Source organism: Mercenaria mercenaria, unplaced genomic scaffold (assembly GCF_021730395.1).
Source record: "Mercenaria mercenaria strain notata unplaced genomic scaffold, MADL_Memer_1 contig_5067, whole genome shotgun sequence".
Lineage (NCBI taxonomy): Eukaryota > Metazoa > Mollusca > Bivalvia > Venerida > Veneridae > Mercenaria > Mercenaria mercenaria.
Window position 1 is genome coordinate 31,167 of NW_026463349.1, and position 21,643 is coordinate 52,809.

Here is a 21,643-nt window from a genome sequence, read left to right on the forward strand (position 1 = left end):
AGTTGTGCAATGTGACATTTTGTTTTAAACATGCCCTTAAGCAAAATATTTGAACACATTTGAAAGCGCTATTTCTCAACGCATACATGGCGCTAAATATCACGTCGACGTGACGTCAACATAATATCATTGTGATGATTTAAGCATTGCCAGTCATATTAGAATTATCAGTACATAACATTACAGTCTAAACTACATTCTAATATAACTAACAATGCTGCTATCATCACAATGATATTTTGTTGACGTCACGTCGACGTGATATTTAGCGCCATATACACATCCAAAAATAGCCCATTCAAATTTGATCAAATATTTTACTTGTTTAATACGAAAATGTCAAATAGCATAACCACTTTAATCAATTTACACACACACGGAGTTGGCTATTAGCTGTGTAGGATAATTCGCCATCATTTGCGCGCTAATGGAACTATTCCGCAAGACGTATTACCATGTTCGGTCCTGGCGTGTATAAACAAGGAGCGTGACGAAATGAGTTATAGCATAACCGTACCATACTTTATCACTTTCTATCTGGATATCAGGTTTGCCTCTATCTTAAGCTACAGTCACACATACGGATATGTCCGTGCGTTGAGATACGGTGCGGATGGGTTTGGTCTGTGGGGGACAGACAGGGATAAGTACGGAGCAGTACGTCTTAGTACGGGAATATGGTGAGAAAAGGGGAACAAAAAGATACAGGACGCGAATAAGTACGGATAGGTACGGTATACTACGATGAACTACGTTTTACTGCGCCTGACAAATTGCCCAGCGCATGGACGGGTCTGCGGTGAACTACGTTGAACTATGCTTAAGTACGGGCAGCCTCGGATAACTACGTTCAGCTACGGATCAATACGCATGACTACGTTCGCATTAAGGTTAAGTAACGGGTCGGTAAGTTTCATATTAATAGGCCACGTGTAGCCAGCGTTGTCATTACGATTATCTTTGACATTATGTTCAACTACGGCAAGGTACGTTTCAGTACAGGTAACTACGTTTAGCACATTTAACTACAGACGAATAAGTTTCAATCAAGTTGGACTAAAGTCACGCTCAAATGGCTACGGATCGCTCAAACTTTTGTGCATGTTCAAAAGTTGGAGAAACTTGCAAGTTTGGGACAAGTGTTGGTACGGATTGATACGGATTACTACTTTGGGGTACGCCTCAGGTACGGATCGATACGGATTACTACGTTTCTATCCGTGGTTAGACGTAGCTATCCGCGCCGTATGTGTGACTGGGATATTTGGTTGAAACTTATTCATCCGTAGTTAAACGTACAAAAACGTAGTTATCCGTACTGAAACGTACCTTGTCGTATTGATCCGTAGCTAAACGTAGTTATCCGAGGCTGCCCGTACTTAAGCGAAATTCAACGTAGGTAACCGCAGACCCGACCACGCGCTTGGCAAGTTGCCAGGCGCAATAAAACGAAGTTCAACGTAATACTTATTTGCGTCCTGTATTTTTGTTCCACGTTTCTCACCATTTTTCCCGTACTAAGACTTACTGCTCCGCACTAAGACTTACTGCTCCGCACTTATCCATGTCCGCCCCTACCACAGACCAATCCCATCCGCACCGTACCTCAACACACGGACAAATCCGTATGTGTGACTGTATAAACAAATAATCATGTCTTTGACAAAAAAAGTGATTTTAAGGTGTTTTGGCACGTATTAACCCCTTAAACTAGAATTAAAGCTAGGTCTGGTAAAACCGCAAAGTAAATCATGCAACGGATAAATGGCAAACCATATGTTAACAGATAAAACTAGCAACGTTACAATTAAGGATTAAATATGATTGCAAACATATTTGCATAAGAAATAATTATTAATAATGTATATACATTGTATACATATTAAAACCAATCTCTGTTTCTAGTTCTCTTTAACCATGGGTAAATGTTTCTCCAAATTAAGCAAACAGAGTTTCTATCACACGAAAGAAAATACACATGTAGTTGGCATGTCAGAGTTACGGAGTAAGATTAATTCTTTATTCGAAAATGTCAAAATTGTGATTTTCCCTTGAACATCAATTATTAAAATTTGCATGAGGTCCATTTTGTTATCAGAGCAGTCATGCAAAACTAACAAATCAAGTAAACATCCCTTTCGTTTTTATTGTCCGAGAATTCTTACAAGATCATGATGTTTTATGAAGAAAGGTGGGCCGGTGGTCTAGTGGTAACACGCTTGACTGCCAATCCAGAGGTCCGGGGTTCGGATCCCGGTCCAGGAACTAGAAACCTCTGAGATGCTTTTGAGTGTCTCCCACCTGACTAAGAGGCCTGTACTGGTTCTTCCCAGGAAAGACGGCTTCGCGTGTATCGGTGCTATACACCGGGCACGTTAAAGAACCAGACTGTCTATTCGCAAAGAGCTAGGCTAAGTTAGCTGGACAGGCTTTATCTCACTCTGTCCCTCTGGTCAGATCGCTCTGTGTCTATACTAGTAGAGGATGAATTTCGCGCCCTGTGTGGCTGCGTTTGTTATATATAAAGCGCCTTTGAACGTGTTTATCATGAAAAGGGCGCTATATAAATCTGGTATAATAATAATAATAATAATAATAATAATTTTATTTTGGTCAGGATTGAATCAAATTCTGTGCTTGCAGAACATGTTTTGATCCAAACATGCAAAACACCTTATATTTGCAATAACATTATGCTTAAGAGAAATAAAAGTTTGTTAACTTATGGAAATTTCCACAGCTTACCATTATTTTTTGTAATATTTAAAGCTACCCGCTCATAGTTACGGTGAAATTTTCAAAATGTTCGTTTCCACCAGGTTTGGCATAAAACGTATATATGCCGCTTAAAAAACGATACAGTGAGCGAAATTAAAAGTTAACTATTGGCAAAAATGCAAGAAGAATGTAAAACTTAATCTTCTGCATTATTTCAAAATAGCTGCAACGGTTTACTACCTTTCAAACAAATCATATGTCAATAGGTTTGTACCATTAGTCACTTTAATGAATTTTGAGATAAATTATTTTTCGCCTAAATGTGTGGGTCAGTCCCTTTAAAATGCTTTTCACACACGTGAAGGGTGTAGATAAAATGCGCTGTTCAATGAATGCAAGCACAAACATTTTTGCCGCAAATAGATAGAAGGAACGCAAAACCCAGACGGTTGCTAGCAATAAAACATGTCACATGACTGATAAGAAAACGGGTCTCTATATATTTATAGAATCGCCGTCGATCACATAGAAGAGCGGATAATCACATAGATAGAACATGGTAAGATATACTATATTAAATTGATTATGAGAAAATATGCATTTTGTTTTATATTGCATGTAGAATAAAATCAGTCATTCTTTATACTGTTTAACTATTAAGCTCAACTATGTAGAGAATACTTTTATGTAGATTGAATCGTGTGCATAATCAAATAGCAAACGTTTTTCATCAAAAGTAATTCATCTGCAAACTTAATTTCATGTTTATAAATGTTTTCCATTACAAAGGCACTGAAAATTATAGAAATCCCACATTTATTTCACATATATTTAGAAAGAAAAAGTATAAAACAGTCAGTGTTAATTTTACAGGCAGACAGTGCAAGAGATAGAACGCGGAAGGTTAAAACTATTAACACGACCGTTCGAACAACTGGGTCATCTAATTTAAATTGTAATGAATATTTTTGAATTTGTCACATGAAGACTTTGTCACAGATGTATTTCCTCACTGTCGTGATAGGTAGGACTCTTTGTATGATGAGCTACTACATAGAAAGAAAACGGAGAATTAAAAAGAATTATTTTTACTATTTTATTTTACTGAAGTCAGAGATATCAAGTCTTTTAAGAATATAACATTTCAAAAGCATATCACGCTAAAGTTTTCTATTGTTTTTAGAACAACATAATATTTGTTTAACATTTGTTTGATACTTAAGGATGTAGGAACGACTTTTTTCTAGTGTTAAGAATGTTTTCATACTCTGTGAGCTTGAAGAACATTAGTTTCCAAGACAAAGAAGAGAAGAAAAAAGACAGGTCACCGAACTCGTTTTAATTTTAAAGGGCATTTTCTTCACCCACTGTTTAAGCATTTCTGAAAATTTGTAAAATTGAAGAAATGGTGGTACTTTATAAAACATATAATATCCTATTTAATGTAATAGGGATTTCAGGTCTTACAGGTTAATATGAATACAAGGTGATGCCAGTATTATATAAGCATCAGTATCACTAACAAATCTCTTTCATGTTTACATGTTGACATAATTACCCCACCAACTTGTTTAATGGAAAAATGTAATAAGATCTACAAAATAATTCTGACGTTCACATATCATTAAATTAAGTATATATTTCCTGCTCCGAATAATTTGCAATATGTCCTTGAAGTTACTCGAAACTAATAAAATCGTTGAAGCTAGTTATTCATTCGTTTCGGAGACACTAGGAGATATTCTCAAGTCACTCCAAGTATTTCCTCATAAATCATCGGAGTCAGATTCCTTGATGGAAAATGGCTGACTCGATAAATCTCGAGTCGGAGCCTTGGTACTCGTTTTAGTCATCTTCTGAGGATAGATTAGGATAGATCGCTTAAGCTGATCTGTACAGTTCCTAAACTATTTACAATATTGCATCTGACGGCTGTTTAAAATGACAGTTAAACCGCGAGGAAAATGAATATTCTTAAAACACGAAATAACCTTGAAGAACTACATATAGGTAAATATATGTAAATTTACAATCATCTTCCGATTAACCTACAAATCGCAGTGTAACTCTAGGTACATAATGCTTTTTTCCCTATCAACTGATCATTGTGAAGCCTTTAATCTTTTTTAAACCTCGAAATTTGAAGTAAAACTCATAATACTTATTTATACTAAATGATAAATGAAATAATGCATATTTATTTCTTATGTGTATTTGCAGTATAAATTACAATTCTTGTTTCAGTAACCCTCGGCATAGACTTTTAAGGTTAACATCAAAATCATAAGTAATTCTGAAAGAAAAATAAGGATCAATAGTCATTTTCCAAAATCGCAGTCTCCCCAATCCGAAACACACACGCACGCACGTATGCACACACGCACGCACGCACACACATAGACAAAGAAAACAAACGAAAAAGGAAAGGGACACAATGAGGCACCGCCTAGAAACGGTCAGTGGTAAAATCACCACAGAGGACCTTAAATCGAATTATGGTGCACCTAACCTCACTTCTAACCCCCGCCATGTTCCAATAGAATATTTCACAGAATATTTCAAAATATCAAGACAGAATTCATTTTATGTTTTTAAACAGAAACGAAAATACTTCAAAACAATTAACAATAACATAAAAATATATATAATCGCTACAGATAACGGTGCGAAATTGCTCTGATATTGAAGTATGAATACACGCACATTAACAATAGAAGTTTGTGTCGATTGTCAAAGGGAAATTATCTTGAAACAAGAAGTATCTAACAGGAATAATCACGTTTCAACTACATAGACTCTATAATTAATCGTTTCTACTCTTCGTGTTTATTGTTTGAAAAACCGTCATGTTATTAAAGTTTGATAGTGTGTCCTCTCTTTGGCAAAGTGCTTTCTGTCTGGGTCTTATTAATAAGCGTTTTTTAGCGATCTTAAGAGATTTGCTATTATATAATACACATTTTAAAATTTCTCTGAAACTATTTCCCAAACAGATTTGGTATCCGCCAATGCATGCAAGTTCAAACGTATTAGCTATTAATATTTACGCTTCTATTGATTAAATATGATTTAAAAGCACCTTCGATTTTGCGGGAGAGCATGTAACACACAGGCCATAAAGTTGTTGGATACATAGTTTTAATAGTATGTCCTTTGTTTTAAATAGTAGGTAAACAAAATTTTAAATATGTTGGATAAATGAAACGCCTGCTAAGAATTACAGTCTTTATTGTCAAAAACACTGAAAACATTGTTTCTTTTACATTTGAAGTATTACTGTACGTTTTTCATTTTTCAAAGGTTTCATGCGTATTGTTTTGAATTTCCAAAACTTATGCATCTGTGAAGTGTTCATGAAATTCTGACTAACGCTTGAATTTACGTATCAAAGGTGTGTGCAAGGGGGATCCCTTTCTTTTGACCAAAGAGCAAAAAACTCAAAGTGTGCAATATAGCAAAATAACTTTCGAAAAGTCTATAAACATGCAGAAGAGAGGAGGTTTTACATTTTTTTCTGTTTTTTTTCTTTTTTGTCTTTCCTTTGCTGAAAAAAGTGCAAATGCTGGCTGGGCGTAGTTATAATTGCAGAAACACCCTGGGTAGTGCAGTACATCAGTGAATGTATACGTAGTATACCAAAGGTGGCTTCTTAGGTAAAAACATATATTGTATATGATATTTATTATTAATAATAGAGGACACATTTTGAATTTTATTCAGTATGACTTTATCTGTAAGGAAGTCCGAGGAAAAAACAATAGCGAAGTAGATACTAGATATACATGAGGTGCCCCACCGATTTTTTAACACAAAATAAAACGCAATAATTTTACCAGAAATTTTATTTCATTGTAACAAATGCTCAATATGAGATTTGTGACAGCTGTATATGAGACGACAGCGTTTAGGCCATGACTCAAAAGTGTTACGTTTTGTCTTTTGGTCAAGTTTTTGCTATTCGTCCTTAAGCGCTAGTTTAAGGCCTCTCCGGGTGTTTTCGTTAACCTTGTCGATATAATATTTGCTATTGACCTTTGTCCCTTTGTCAATGATTCGAATCTTTGTTTTGCCTCCATACGACACTCCTGTCTATGCCATAAAACCAGTGGCAAAAGTATATCTCTTAACGAACTTCAACTTGTCACCCGTATCTTCATCTTTTCTAATGTGACACACTCTTTTTCGACCATAGCCCGCTTAGCTCAGTAGGGAGAGCGCAGATCTACGGATCGCGGGGTGGTGAGTTCGAGCCTCGGGCGAGGCGTATGTTCTCCGTGACGATTTGATAGAAGACGTTGTATCTGAAATTATCATTCGTCCTCCACCTCTGATTCATGTGTATAGTTTGCAGTTACTTGCGAAGCACAGGTTTGAACTGGTACAGAATCCAGGAACACTGGTTAGGTTAACTGCCCGCCGTTACATAACTGAAATACTGTTGAAAAACGGAGTTAAACCCTAAACAAACAAACAAATATCTACCCCTTAAATAAAACATGGCCTCATCAGAAGTAACATATTTTTCCATCTGCCATTACATAGCTTGAGATACAGTCGCCAAGATCGGGCACGTCTCTTTTGGATCTGAGCCATGTTCAACTGAGTCTAGTCTCCAACGTTTTGGTTATTATTTAGATACTTAGATATACCTAGCTTGGATGCAATCTCCCGATGTGTCTGCGGATTCACAATCAAAATCATACAAGCGACCTTGCAAACTACGTTCAGATGTGGTCGCTGTAGGCCGTTTTCTGAACTTGGCTTTACTGGCTCCTGAATTTATCACACTTTGCTGTAAACCAAATTATCACGAATATTCTTTATTTTTCCCAATGAAATGCTATGCCCCTTTGATTTCAATGTTTTCTGGACACTTCTACATGAATGGTTAGTCCTAATTAACCAAGCACCCCGCCCTCAATTTTATCCAATATTTTAGGTCGTACCATATTGGCAATAGTGACATACATTACATGTACATTATTTACCGTATAGTAATACAGATAAAGCAATGCAAATAACTCGAAAAACTCGTGCATCTTAGCCACAGTTCACATACAGCGTTCACATAAAAATGGGGCACCTCTCATATAAAGCATGTGATCTCTTTAGTAAGTCATGTGATCAGAGCAATGGGACACATTTGATGTGCTCTTGAAAGATATTGGAAAAAGATTATTTAGTTATTATACATAACAGACTTATGAGATGATACTAGTAAGTGAAAATGTTTTGATATATAACAAAAAGATGTATGGGTTGTAAAATATAAAAATAAGCGAAAACCTTGTGATGACAGCGTCAGAAATAAAAATGCTGTAATACAAGAAGATTTTTGCATTCACTGGAAGGCCTCTCTGTAAGTACCATTTTAAGCCAAGAAAACTCTGTCTCGGTAGAGAATGATGAAGATATCGATTAAGTCGAGATATTAATCAAGTAACAAATAAGAATTCTAAACCACTGATATGTGCATTACATCACCCCATTTGACATCTGATATAAATATTGTCAGACTGAATCTATCTCCGGAAAAGAAAGAAGGACCGTCAAATATAGACATTATAAGGTGTTTGCAGGATATAAAAAGTAAATTAGTAATACTGGTAGGAAAATAGTGGCAAAGTTCTCCCTATATAAAGAATTTGAATATGTCTGGAAGCAATGGAAAAATTGAAAGGGTACAAAGTAATTAAGATGAAATGCCAATTAAACTAACAACATATGTACTACACAATAGATCGTATATGACCTAAGACTGCATTTGACCAATATGAACTATCAAGGACACGTCACGGATGAGATAAGTAAGCATAATAGATAAATTCTCAACATATATGTGAAAATAAGAGATCTGTTTTGACTAATTACAATATTGTGAATGTCTCTAATTAATGTCAATTTATTGAAACAATATGAATTCGTTCACAATTTGGATAGAGAAAACGACTGTAAGATATCAGTCAGTTCTTTTATTTTTTCAACTTATGAGTTGTAAACTTACGGTGGTATGTTTAGAACATATGTTATTTTTTTTAAGATTAAATTATCTCGCGCGCACAACATCTTATCTTGAGCGATCAACATCTTATCTCGTGCGAACAACATCTTATCTCGAGCGATCAGCATATTATCTCGTGCGCACAACATCTTATCTTGAGCGATCAACATCTTATCTCGAGCGATAAACATATTATCTTGAGCGATCAACATCTTATCTTGAGCGATCAACATATTATCTTGAGCGAGCAACATCTTATCTCGTGCGCACGACATCTTATCTGGAGCGATCAACATATCATCTTGAGCGATCAACATATTATCTTGAGCGATCAACATATTATCTTGAGCGATCAACATCTTATCTCGAGCGATCAACATATTATCTTGAGCGATCAACATCTTATCTCGAGCGTTCAACATCTTATTTCGTGCGCACGACATCTTATCTTGAGCGATCAACATCTTATCTCGAGCGATCAACATATTATCTCGAGCGATCAACATCTTATCTCGAGCGATCAACATATTATCTCGAGCGATCAACATCTTATCTCAAGCGATCAACATCTTATCTCGAGCGATCAAAATATTATCTTGAGCGATCAACATCTTATCCCGAGCGATCAACATCTTATTTCGTGTGCACAACATCTTATGTTGAGCGGTCAACATCTTATCTCGAGCGATCAACATATTATCTTGAGCGATCAACATCTTATCTCGAGTGATCAAACTCTTATCTCGAGCGATTAACATATTATCTTGAGCGATCAACATCTTATCTCGAGCGATCAACAGATTATCTTGAGCGATCAACATCTTATCTCGGGCGATCAACATATTATCTTGAGCGATCAACATCTTATCTTGTGCGATCAACATCTTATTTCGTGCGCACGACATCTTATCTTGAGCGATCAACATATTATCTCGAGCGATCAACATCTTATCTCGAGCGATCAACATATTATCTTGAGCGATCAACATATTATCTTGAGCGATCAACATCTTATCTCGAGCGATCAACATCTTATCTCGAGCGATCAACATATTATCTTGAGCGATCAACATCTTATCCCGAGCGATCAACATCTTATTTCGTGTGCACGACATCTTATCTTGAGCGATCAACATCTTATCTCTAGCGATCAACATATTATCTTGAGCGATCAACATCTTATCTCGAGCGATCAACATATTATCTTGAGCGATCAACATCTTATCTCGAGCGATCAACATATTATCTTGAGCGATCAACATCTTATCTTGTGCGATCAACATTTTATCTCGAGCGCACGACATCTTATTTATATATATTAATTAAGGCCCTTTGTGTGTGCATTTAGGTCATCAGTAAAACATACGGACAAGTTGTTAATTAGGGTCCCGCCTACTCCGCTGTTATTTAAACTTCACACAAGTACATGTACAAGTTTATCACATCAATTGGGAAAGCAATGCATATAACTGGTCATCATATCTTCAAAATCAAATGAACATAACCAATAATGCATACTGCATGTTAGAACAGCAACAAATTTCAGTTCGACTGATAAATTCGCGCAGAAAAGTTGCATTTATGAATTAAGGGAAAACAAGGAAAATCGTTTAATATATGGGCGAAGTATGGAAGCCCTGGAGGGACAATTGATTTCCGTACTTCTGACTTCTAACTTTTGCACTTCTCACTTCCAACTTCTTGACTTCCTACTTCCTACTTCTAACTTCCGCACTTCTGACTTCTAACTTCTAAGCCAGCCCGCTTAGCTCAGTAGGTAAGAGCGTTGGTCTACGGATCGCGGGGTCGCGAGATCGATCCTCGGGCGGGGCGTATATTCTCCGTGACTATTTGATAAACGACATTGTGTTTGCAATCATTAGTCCTCCACCTCTGATAATTTATGTGGTGAAGTTGGCAGTTACTTGCGGAGAACAGGTTTGTACTGGTACAGAATCCAGGAACACTGGTTAGGTCAACTGCCCGCCGTTACATGACTGAAATACTGTTGAAAAACGGCGTTAAACCCAAAACAAACAAAAAAAATCTAACTTCCACACTTCTGACTTCCAACTTCCTGACTTTCGACTTCTGATTTCAAACTTCAACACTTCTTACTTCCGACTTCTTGACTTCTTACTTCCTTCTTCTAACTTCCGCACTTCTGACTTCTAACTTCCGCACTTCTAACTTCCAGACTTTCGACTTCTGATTTCCAACTTCCCTCTTCTAACTTCCGCACTTCTGACTTCTAACTTCCGCACTTCTGACTTCTAACTTCCTGCCTTTCGACTTCTGATTTCGAACTTCCACACTTCTTACTTCTTGACTTCTTACTTCCCTCTTCTAACTATCGCACTTCTGACTTCTAACTTCCACACTTCTGACTTCTAACTTCCTGACTTCCGTCTTCCAACTTCCGCACTTCTGACTGCCAACTTTCCTTTTTTGGAAGTCGGAAGTAAGAAGTGTGGAAGTTGGAAGTCGGAGGTATGAAGTCAGGAAGCTGGAAGTCAGAAGTGCGAAAGTTAGAAGTCAAAAGTGCGAAAGTTACAAGAAGGAAGTAAGAAGTCAAAAGTCAGAAGTAAGAAGTGTGGAAGTTGGAAATCAGAAGTCGAAAGTCGGGAAGTTGGAAGACAGAAGTGCGGAAGTTAGAAGTCAGAAGTGTGGAAGTTAGAAGTAGGAAGTAGGAAGTCAAGAAGTTGGAAGTAAGAAGTGCAAAAGTAAGAAGTCAGAAGTGGGAAGTACGGAAATCAATTGTCCCTCCAGGGCTTCCATAGCGAAGCCTACATACTATTTTTTTTGTCAAGGATTTAAATTTATTTCTTTGCATCATCACTGATTTTTTGCTGCCTTTTTTATCAGTTTCCATATTTAAATATCTAACCCTGCAAACATGTGAAACGGTTATAAGTATAATACAAATAAAAACAAGCAGCCGTATGTTTTTACTAATGATCTGAATTCACACAAAGGTCCTTAATAGATATTGATAAGATGACCGAGAAAAGATGTTGATCGCTCGAGATAATATGTTGATCGCTCGAGATAATATGTTGATCGCTCGAAATAAGATGTTGATCGCTCAAGATAATATGTTAATCGCTCAAGATAAGATGTCGTGCGCACGAGATAAGATGTTGATCGCTCAAGATAATATGTTGATCGCTCGAGATAAGGTGTTGATCGCTCAAGACAATATGTTGATCGCTCGAGAAAAGATGTTGATCGCTCAAGATAAGATGTCGTGCGCACGAAATAAGATGTTGATCGCTCAAAATAATATGTTGATGGCTCAAGATAAGATGTCGTTCGCACGAGATAAGATGTTGATCGCTCAAGATAAGATGTTGATCGTTTAAGATAATATGCTGATCGCTCGAGATAAGATGTTGATCGCTCGAGATAATATGTTGATCACTCGAGATAATATGTTGATCGCTCGAGATAAAATGTTGATCGCTCAAGATAAGATGTCGTGCGCACGAAATAAGATGTTGATGACTCAAGATCATATGTTGATCGCTCAAGATAAGATGTCGTGCGCACGAGATAAGATGTTGATCGCTCAAGATAAGATGTTGATCGCTCAAGATAATATGTTGATCGCTCGAGATAAGATGTTTATCGCTCAAGACAAGATGTCGTGCGCACGAAATAAGATGTTGATCGCTCAAGATAATATGTTGATCGCTCGAGATAAGATGTTGATCGCTCAAGATAATATGTTGATCGCTCAAGATAATATGCTGATCGCTCGAGATAAGATGTTGATCGCTCAAGATAAGATGTCATGCGCACGAGATAAGATGTTGATCGCTCAAGATAAGATGTCGTGCGCACGAAACAAGATGTTGATCGCTCAAGATAAGATGTTGATCGCTCAAGATAGTATGTTGATCGCTCGAGATAAGATGTTGATCGCTCAAGATAAGATGTCGTGCGCACGAGATAAGGTGTTGATCGCTTAAGATAATTTTATCCTAAAGATATAATTGCATGTCCTAAACATACCACCGTATAAACTAGAGTATAGCCTTTTTAAGAAAATCGAACTGGAAGGTATAAATACCAGCAAACGTTTATTTAGGCCATGTATCATTTACCATATATCAAATTTTGTCATACATGTGTATCTTAAGAATAAATTTCATCACAATAGTTGTGCTAGAAAGTGTTTTGTTAACTCAGTGAGGTGATTTAATAATTTCTATTGTTTTAGTTAATTATCGTTTGGCTTAAGAATGTTTCATGTGTGATGGGGAAGAAAACTATTGGTGTGACTCTAAAAACGTTATTGTTTCTGTAAACATCTGAACATTTTCTGTTATCTGTCATTCAACGAAAATTCAAAAAGTAGTTCCACCTTAAAAATAAAATATATTCTTACATGATTGATGATAAACAAGTGAAAATGAATTCTATGTTCTGTTTTGTTCTGCTCGTTTATCAATGGTCGATAAGACACTTATTTTTTTGATTGAGCTCCCTACATGTGTGAAAAAGCATAGTCAAAGAAATATTTTGTTTTGTTATTTTCAGAAAATGGTAGTGTCATTTGACATGATGCTGAAGTTGATTGCGGCCATTGGACTTTCGTGTCATTTTTGTACAGCGCTAGGTATTTACCTTTGTAATATACTGACACCAATAAGAGATAAAAATGAGCCTTTTTTGTCCAAAAACTCAGATGAAAATGGGTACACCTGTCAAACAAATAGGCCAAAATTTAAACAAAAATTCAAATTTCACGCTTTTTTTGTACGAAAACGTCTTTCTGCATCATCTGCAACAGATTTGTGACCATTATAATATTACCTGTGGTGACTTTCGACAAAAGTAACGTTTTAGCCCTTATATAGGTTAGAGAACACCAATTGTTTTCCCATAGACTTACATTGTAACATTATGGTGTGTACGGCCTTCCATAAATCGAAACATGTATATCCAGTCACATTTTTTTCAAGAACGATCTTAGTTCCACCAAAAATATCGGATGAAAAACATATGAATAGTGATACCTTATTTACGTAATTTTCGTGTGAATGAGATGACCCCCTGTTTACATCGTTGTAATGGCGGGAGAAATTCATTTGATGAAACTTTTTTTCAATACACATAAAATGTAGCAAATTTTGTCAAAATGTATAATGCAGTAAATATATTTAATTTTGAAAAAAAAAATCACTTCTTGGGTTTGTTTAAAAGGACGCCCATTGTCACTGACCGATATCTTTACTGGTTATGCAATAATAAAGTCAGAGTACATTTGAATTCCACTCGTTAACAAGATGCCACAGCTTCAAGAAAATGAACGAATTCAGGCACTTCTGCAACTTGCATCCGGCGTCAGCATCTCTGACATCGCTAGGCAGTTTAACTGCAACAGAAATACCATCATGAACAACGTTACCGTCAAAATAAAAGCGTTAGAGATCTTCCACGATCCGGCAGACCGAAGATGACAACGGCACGTCAAGATAGATACATGAGGTTGACGCACTTACGTCACAGGTCAAAAACTGCAACAATATTGTTGCTATATTTCATAACAGTTCAGAGACACTGTGACAATTAAACCGTGTATATTATCTTCGTTCATTGATTTGATGAGTTTGCTTGCAAAATTTGACCTATTTAAGAAATAATAATAATAAATAATAATGTCTATGTGTTTTCAAGAAACGTACACAAATAATATGAAACGAGCAAACAAAAATAAAATGCTTGAAGTTATCCGAAATATGTGAATATTTTAGATCTGTTGTATTTTAAATACTTTCATAGACACTGTTTCGGCGGAAACTTACTTTATGAAATGCACCCGGAAAAATAATGCGCAATGACAATATGTTAAACATACATAACTTTGTTTAAATAACAGAAGCGGGTATTGTTTATTAAGCTTTTTGAAGTTGTTAGTTAAGGAGGTAGGTTACCTTCATATTTGTATGTGCGCATGTCCAACCGGAAGCTAACGTGACGATTTACGACGACGTTTACGACAAACTGAATGTGTTTGTATATCATTCTTCTGAAAACAAATCATGAACCTGTCTTCGATCTGATGCTTTATGGCTTAATAATGCAGAAATAATGGATAAATTGCCACAGAAACGCTTCAAAACAACGTTGCTTTAAAATGACGTCATTGACGTCATGACGTTACGTGTCAGTTACCTCGCAAAATTAATAGCTTTTGTCTTAAAAGTACGTAATTCTGTGCATTTACTTTATTTCAGTTATTTTCAAATAACCATTATTTGCTGAAATATTTTTATGAGTCTATTGCTCTGAATAACAATCAATATTTTGCTTCTTTTGTGTAGTTATATTGAAATGTTATGAGGAATGTAAGAAAATGGACGATGGTAACCAAGTTGTTTGGAATATAGTTGGGTGAAAGGTTACTTGTTACGGCCATTTTCAAATAAAAACTCTAGCAGTTTGATTTGTAATACCTATGTTTCAGGTTCCGTTGATAATTTGTTACTTATATACTTACATTAAGATCTAAAATTGTTCAAATTTCAGTAGAAAAGTGTGGTTTCTTGAATTAAATTGATTATATCTAAATGTGAAATTCAATAGCGTTGACACTGGTCTATTTAAGAAACACAGCTTCGGCTTTTTATTTTCATTTCAACAATATCCATGAGAATAATAACAGCATGCTGAACGATTTTTCCACGAGGGGTACTGCTGTAAGTATTCTAAGCTGTGATTTGTTTGAATAAATGCAAATAACACGAAAATATAACATACGTTAGAAATAATATGTTTTAAAGCTACATTAACTAGAAAGATAGTCTTATTCAATATTATTCAATATTTTTTTTATAAGAAATTACTACAAAAAGCAAGATATAAGCTATTTTAAACATCTATGTTGCCATGGTTACTTTAAACTTTGAGAGAAACAGGGTACCATGTAAAATGCTTGGTATTTTGCTGATAGTATTACCCAAATATTCCATGTTGGTTATTAACAGAATGGCACTGAAGCCGTCGAAAACCCGTATTTTTATACAAAGTTGTTTAAAAATGAGAGAAAATGCGTTAGCATGGAAACACGAGCCTCGCGACATATACATTTTAAGCTTATATTAGAAAGCTAACGTGCATACTAGTAAAATTATCAATTATGCAGACTTTTACGGATATCAATGAAACTAAAATACACTGAAAAGTGTTAAATACCCGTATTTTTCTTCTTCTTTCAATATGAAATACCTTTGGAGGGTCATGTTCTTCAGTCCTGGATAAAAACTGAACTTGAAGAGACAGAGACAAACGAAATTGAGATTGTAGCAGTTAAAACTTCATATAACACGAAATACAAAAAAAAAATTGCTGCGGTTCAGCTAATTTCAATTTACCCTTGTAACAAGGTAACCTACCTCCTTAATATCATCACACAGTGAAAAGCTGCTACGGGTTACGAAGCAGTATGTTTATCACTACTAACACTAATTGTTCGTTATCTTGTTTTAAGCGTCATCTGTCTCAGACACGTCTTGCACTGCTGGTGGAAGTGAGTGTAATAAAATATCCAACTCAACATGTGTATCTACTAAGTGCAAGTGTAATGCTGGGTACAATGAAACCACTACCACTTGTACCAAAGGTTTGTTCAACACTTTCATTAACACTGTGTTACCGATTGTGCTTCGTATAACCTGTATATGAGTTCGAGTAGACACACTAGTGTAATACTTATTTAAGCTCATTTTTATTTCCAGATTTTTATTATCCATATATTTATCATTGGGCTCTCAGCACTAACGTATGATTCGTTAAAATATAGTTATAGGAAAGCTAACACTTAAGAAATAGAATAATTGCAACAGTTCCTTACTTTCATAATCAATAATGGCCTTACTGTCCAATACGTCAAGAACGATTGTATGTAAATCATTACCAATGCAATAGATACTATGTATTACTACGATTTAGTAAGCGCATTTCATTTTTAACTCAGTTTTAGGTGCAGCTTGCAAGACAGCCTCTGATTGTTCAACCCAAGTTTCTCATTCTAACTGTAGTACAACATGTTCATGTGTACCAAAGTATCAAGAAAAGAAAAATATATGTGTAAAATGCAAGTAAAATTATTTTAATTTCCTTCCTCCTTCTTTCCTTGAAAGTGACTGATTTTATTTATGAAAATAATATACAATATAAGTTATAGTTACGGAAAAGAAGTTTTGAAATATTTCAATACAATGCTTAGAAATTTAACCTATGTATGTATTTCTTTCCTTGAAAGTGACTGATTTTATCTATGAAAATAATATACAATATAAGTTATAGTTACGGAAAAGAAGTTTTGAAATATTTCAATACAATGCTTAGAATTTAACCTATGTATGCTAAACGCCTGAGAAACTAGTATATATGTGTATAATTATTTGTCACTAGTTATACAATTAGTAAACATATGTTCCTATGGACATGTATAAACATTTACAACCTTTATCCATACTTGAGTGCTTTGAATGCAAAAAATGACGCTTTTCATGACTTTAAGCTTTTGTGTGTATATATACATGTGCTTACGACAAAACATAATAACTTTGTCATCTGTTTTCAATCAGCCGTATCACTAACGACATGCGCTGCGAATGGAAACGAATGCGATCAGATAGGGAACGCTGCTTGTGTTTCAAACAAGTGTAAATGCAATGCCGGTTTTAAAGACGACGTCGATGCTTGCACTAAAGGTTTGTATATGGAATGTCTTGTATTCAATTTCGTGAGAATTCAGTTCATTTTTTAACTTATACGAAATATACTATCCAATTAATCGAAAATACATATCTAAGAAATCTGGTGTAGATTGAACCAGCGTAGTCAAAACCTTACATGTATCTTCCATTTTACAGTACTCGGTGCAGCATGTAAAACAGCTGGCGATTGTACAACTGTTCCCAATTCAGCGTGTACAACATCAACATGTACATGTTCTACAGGCTATAAAGAATCGGACAATATATGTGCAAAACGTAAGTGTAATGTTATGATGTATGTAAAAAATATGTTTAATTAAGCAGATGAGTTTTTATATATATGAAATTATCAATCTGATATACATGTGAAACAAGAACGAGTATTTTTTTCTGAATTTATGTTTAAAGTTTTCTTGATCATATTGATACCATAAATCGTTATGAAGAACTCAATGGGTAGTAAAGAAAATAACAGTATTGTGGAAATCATGTTATGACTGTGAAAAATCATTTGGAAATTTGATTGAACAAGTTTACAAACTCGACATTTTCTTTGAAACTTACAGTTCGGCCTATATAATTGTTTTCCTTCAAAGCCTTATTAGTTCGTGCTGCCGTCTGTTAAGAGCTTTGGAATCTTTATGATACTTGTGTTTAAATAAATACGACTTAGTCGAAGAAAAGGCTGTTATTCAGTGGAATTTAATTTAATGAAATATTGTTTACGTTTGGAATATTTAGATTTTAAAATCACACTTATATGATTATTATTGTTTTATACATTTCATCGGTGAGATTTGTTTTCTGATTTAGCTTGTGATATATGCTAACATCAGTATGCATTATTCATCAAAAGTAATTAGCAGAATCTCAAAAGAAATTGACCTTAAACATAGTTTCTTTTTTTTATAGAAAGATGTATCAGAGAATGCTTGCAAAATCGTTCTACTCAATGGACACACTTTACCTAGGATTAATGCCTTTTGATTGTTTATAAAGTGCAATTATACAACAAAGTCATTACAGTTTAGATAAATATAATTGACATTTAGTTTGGATATTGCTAGTATAAATGGTATATATTTTTTAAGACAAGTTTTATCGGAAACAATTTGAACAGTAATGGCCAGCTTATATTGTATTAGGTGCTTACGACAAAACATAACTTTGGCAACTGTTTACAATCAGCCGTATCACTTACGACATGCACTGCGAATGGAAACGAATGCAGTCAGATACAAAACCCTGCATTCAGTTCATTTTTCAACTTATACGAAATATACTATCCAATTAATCGAAAATACATATCTAAGAAATCTGGTGTAGATTGAACCGGCTTAGTCAAAACCTTATATGTGTCTTCCATTTTACAGTACTTGGTGCAGCATGTAAAGCGGATGGCGATTGTACAACAACTGATCCCAATTCAGCGTGTACAGCATCAAAATGTACATGTTCTACAGGCTATGAGGAGTCAGATAACATATGTGCAAAACGTAAGTGTAATGTTATGATGTATAAATTTTTAATTAAGCAGATGAGTTTTTGCAAATGAAACTATCAATATGATATACATGTGAAACAAGAACGGGTATTTTTTCATGAATTTATGTTTAAAGTTTTCTTGATCATATTGATACCATAAATCGTTATGAAGAACTCAATGGATAGTGATAGAAAATAACAGTATTGTGTAAACCAAGTTATGACTGTGAAAAACTATTTGGAAATTTGATTGAACAAGTTTACAAATTCAACCTCTTCTTTGAAACTTACAGTTTTGCCTATATAATTGTTTTCCTTCGAAGTTTCATTTGATCATGCCGTTGCCCGTTAAAAGCTTTAGAAATCTCTATGCTACTTTTGTATAAATTGATATGACTTAGTTGAAGTAAAGGCTGTTATTCAGTGAGATTTGAATTTAATGAAATATCGTTTACGTTTGGAATCTTTAGATTTTAAAATCACAATGCCTTTTGATTGTTTATAAAGTGCAACTATACAACAAAGTCTTTTGAGTTTAGATAGATTTAACTGACATTTATTTTAGAAATTGCTAGTATAAATGCTACATATTTCTTGAGGTAAGTTTTTATCAGAAACAATTCAAATAATAATGGCCAACTTATATTGTATTAGGTACGTATTAAAACCCTTGCCGATAGTCTTTGTACCGACAAAATACACCTAAGGTAACTTGACTTTTATTTATAGGACACTTTTCTTTTTATTTTCCTGTAAATAAATAAATATTTTGTTTTTACAATAGCTGTCTCAGGAATAGCATGTACCAAATCTGGGAACGAATGCAATTCTATCGCCAACTCTGCTTGTGATGTACCAAATGCAAAATGCAAATGTGATTCCGGTTTCAAAGAAACGGTGAATAAGTGCACAGCAGGTTAATATAATATTTATATTTGCCTTTAGATATAACGACAGCTGTATATTAAAAAGGAGCAGTTAATACAACATTTTTTCTCAGACCTGCGTAAATTTCTTAAAGATTGACTGCATTATCTTTACTTATTTCAATACTTCAAGTGTAACAGTAACGTTGTCTTATAAAAATATATCCATAAGATGCTGTTGCTTTCTGATTTAAAAGTGTGACTGATTTGGGTCATGTACTTAAACGTTTCGAAAATGATATATTTGGATGCTTATCTATATCGGCAAGCACTGTGGCAGGATGCAAAGTAATCTTGATGTTTACATTTCGATAACTTTCATTTCAGAAAATTGTGAACAAACATTAATTATTATATTTCAGAATCTAAGGCCATCACAGTATCTACTACAACAATTACTACATTGTTTGGTGCTACGTTACTTGTGTTTGCTTTCAAAGACCTTTTTTAGGCTGGTAAATTATTCAACACAACGTATTACCCGATCATGACAGATAAATAAGAAAATATGTATTTATATGTTCAGCTTAAGACATTAGAAGCCTTTTAGACAAATCACATTTTCAAAATTATCCGCGGGAGAAGTGTGTAGCGTGTAAATGACCAATATACTTTTTTATGTGGAAACATTTCTATGCTTTAGTAGTTTATCATTTTACTTACTCATATCACTCTCTCCTATCTGATTGACTAGAGCATAAAATTCATACCGCCAATTTTAATAGATGTGCATTTGTGCTTATTTGTAAGTTTTTCATGTTATTGTTAACTTAATGGCAGGTTTAATTTCTATCAAGATCTTTATATAAATTGTTTAAGTATATATATTTCATTCATTTTGTCAGTCCAAAAATCCAATGTAACAAACAGGGGATATTCTTAGTATTTTTGTCAGGAAAATACTTAACAACTATTTTAACGCTTTGGCAAAGTTAAAAAGAAGCAAATATGTAAATGTTTTCAATGAATCAAAAACCAATTTCAGTTCATCGAAAATATTTACATACTGAACGAGTCTCTTTGATGTTAATCTTTGAAGTTCATGTTCCTTTCTTTACGGAAATAAAATCTAAGCGGAAAGTTAAAGTGGCATTATGCGCATCTTAGTGTTTTTTTGGGTGACTGTTTTATAAACGCAGTTTTCAGTTGCTGTGCATTTAAATGTGTTACATAAACGATAATGCTGCATAAGTATTTGAAGTTGATGTTTTGAAACAAAGAAATCGGACTTATAAAACAATAGTTCCATTATTCGCAGTGATCTCCCTAATGTTGTTGTTGTTGTTGGTAGAGATTTCTGCAGTGGAAGGGAGGCAAGCCTTGCATACAGTTTGTTTTTCTTAAAAAGAGTGGACCACTGAAATAAGAAAAGTAATATTTGGAAAGTTATTACGTCGTACTGGTAGCAGGAAGAGTTTGGTATATTGGGTTAAGAACTATTATTTTCTCTTCCATTCTTATGCTCATATCTATTTCAGCTGGATTTTTGCTTGAAAAACATGTGCATAATTCCACTTTAAATAAGACCAGTTGTTTGAACACGATCATGGCTTTCCTCTGGAAAACGATTTAATACACTTTTAAAGTGTAAAAATTCCAAATGAAATTTGACATTAGAGATAGGTGGTCATATTAAAAAAAGCTGGGACAAAGGCATGACATATTTACGTACCTTGATCGTTTGATGTTTTTTCATTCATTCAGTGTTTCTCTATTTTAAGTACATATTTTTTTTTCAGAAGCTTGTCAACATTTTTATTTTGTTATTTTTTATGTTCACATTT

The 21,643-nt window shown here is 34.6% G+C and overlaps 1 protein-coding gene across 1 annotated transcript; it reads left to right on the forward strand.

The window, feature by feature from the left end:
* The first annotated feature begins 3,212 nt into the window (after positions 1–3,212).
* Positions 3,213–21,191, forward strand: LOC128554479 (extracellular matrix protein A-like). The gene is made up of 9 exons (XM_053535755.1): positions 3,213–3,277; positions 13,262–13,340; positions 16,215–16,346; positions 16,701–16,820; positions 17,317–17,442; positions 17,605–17,724; positions 18,822–18,944; positions 19,718–19,849; positions 20,222–21,191. The coding sequence occupies exons 1-9, from the start codon at positions 3,275–3,277 to the stop codon at positions 20,308–20,310; spliced, it is 924 nt and encodes a 307-aa protein (XP_053391730.1). The 5' UTR covers positions 3,213–3,274; the 3' UTR covers positions 20,311–21,191.
* The last annotated feature ends 452 nt before the right edge of the window (positions 21,192–21,643 follow it).

Bases quoted from the DNA above. Each gene is read 5' to 3' on its own strand.
- LOC128554479 (XM_053535755.1), top strand. The intron at 17,443-17,604 runs GTTTGTATATGG...TCCATTTTACAG, and splicing joins CGTCGATGCTTGCACTAAAG to TACTCGGTGCAGCATGTAAA. The intron at 18,945-19,717 runs GTAAGTGTAATG...TTTTTACAATAG, and splicing joins AGATAACATATGTGCAAAAC to CTGTCTCAGGAATAGCATGT.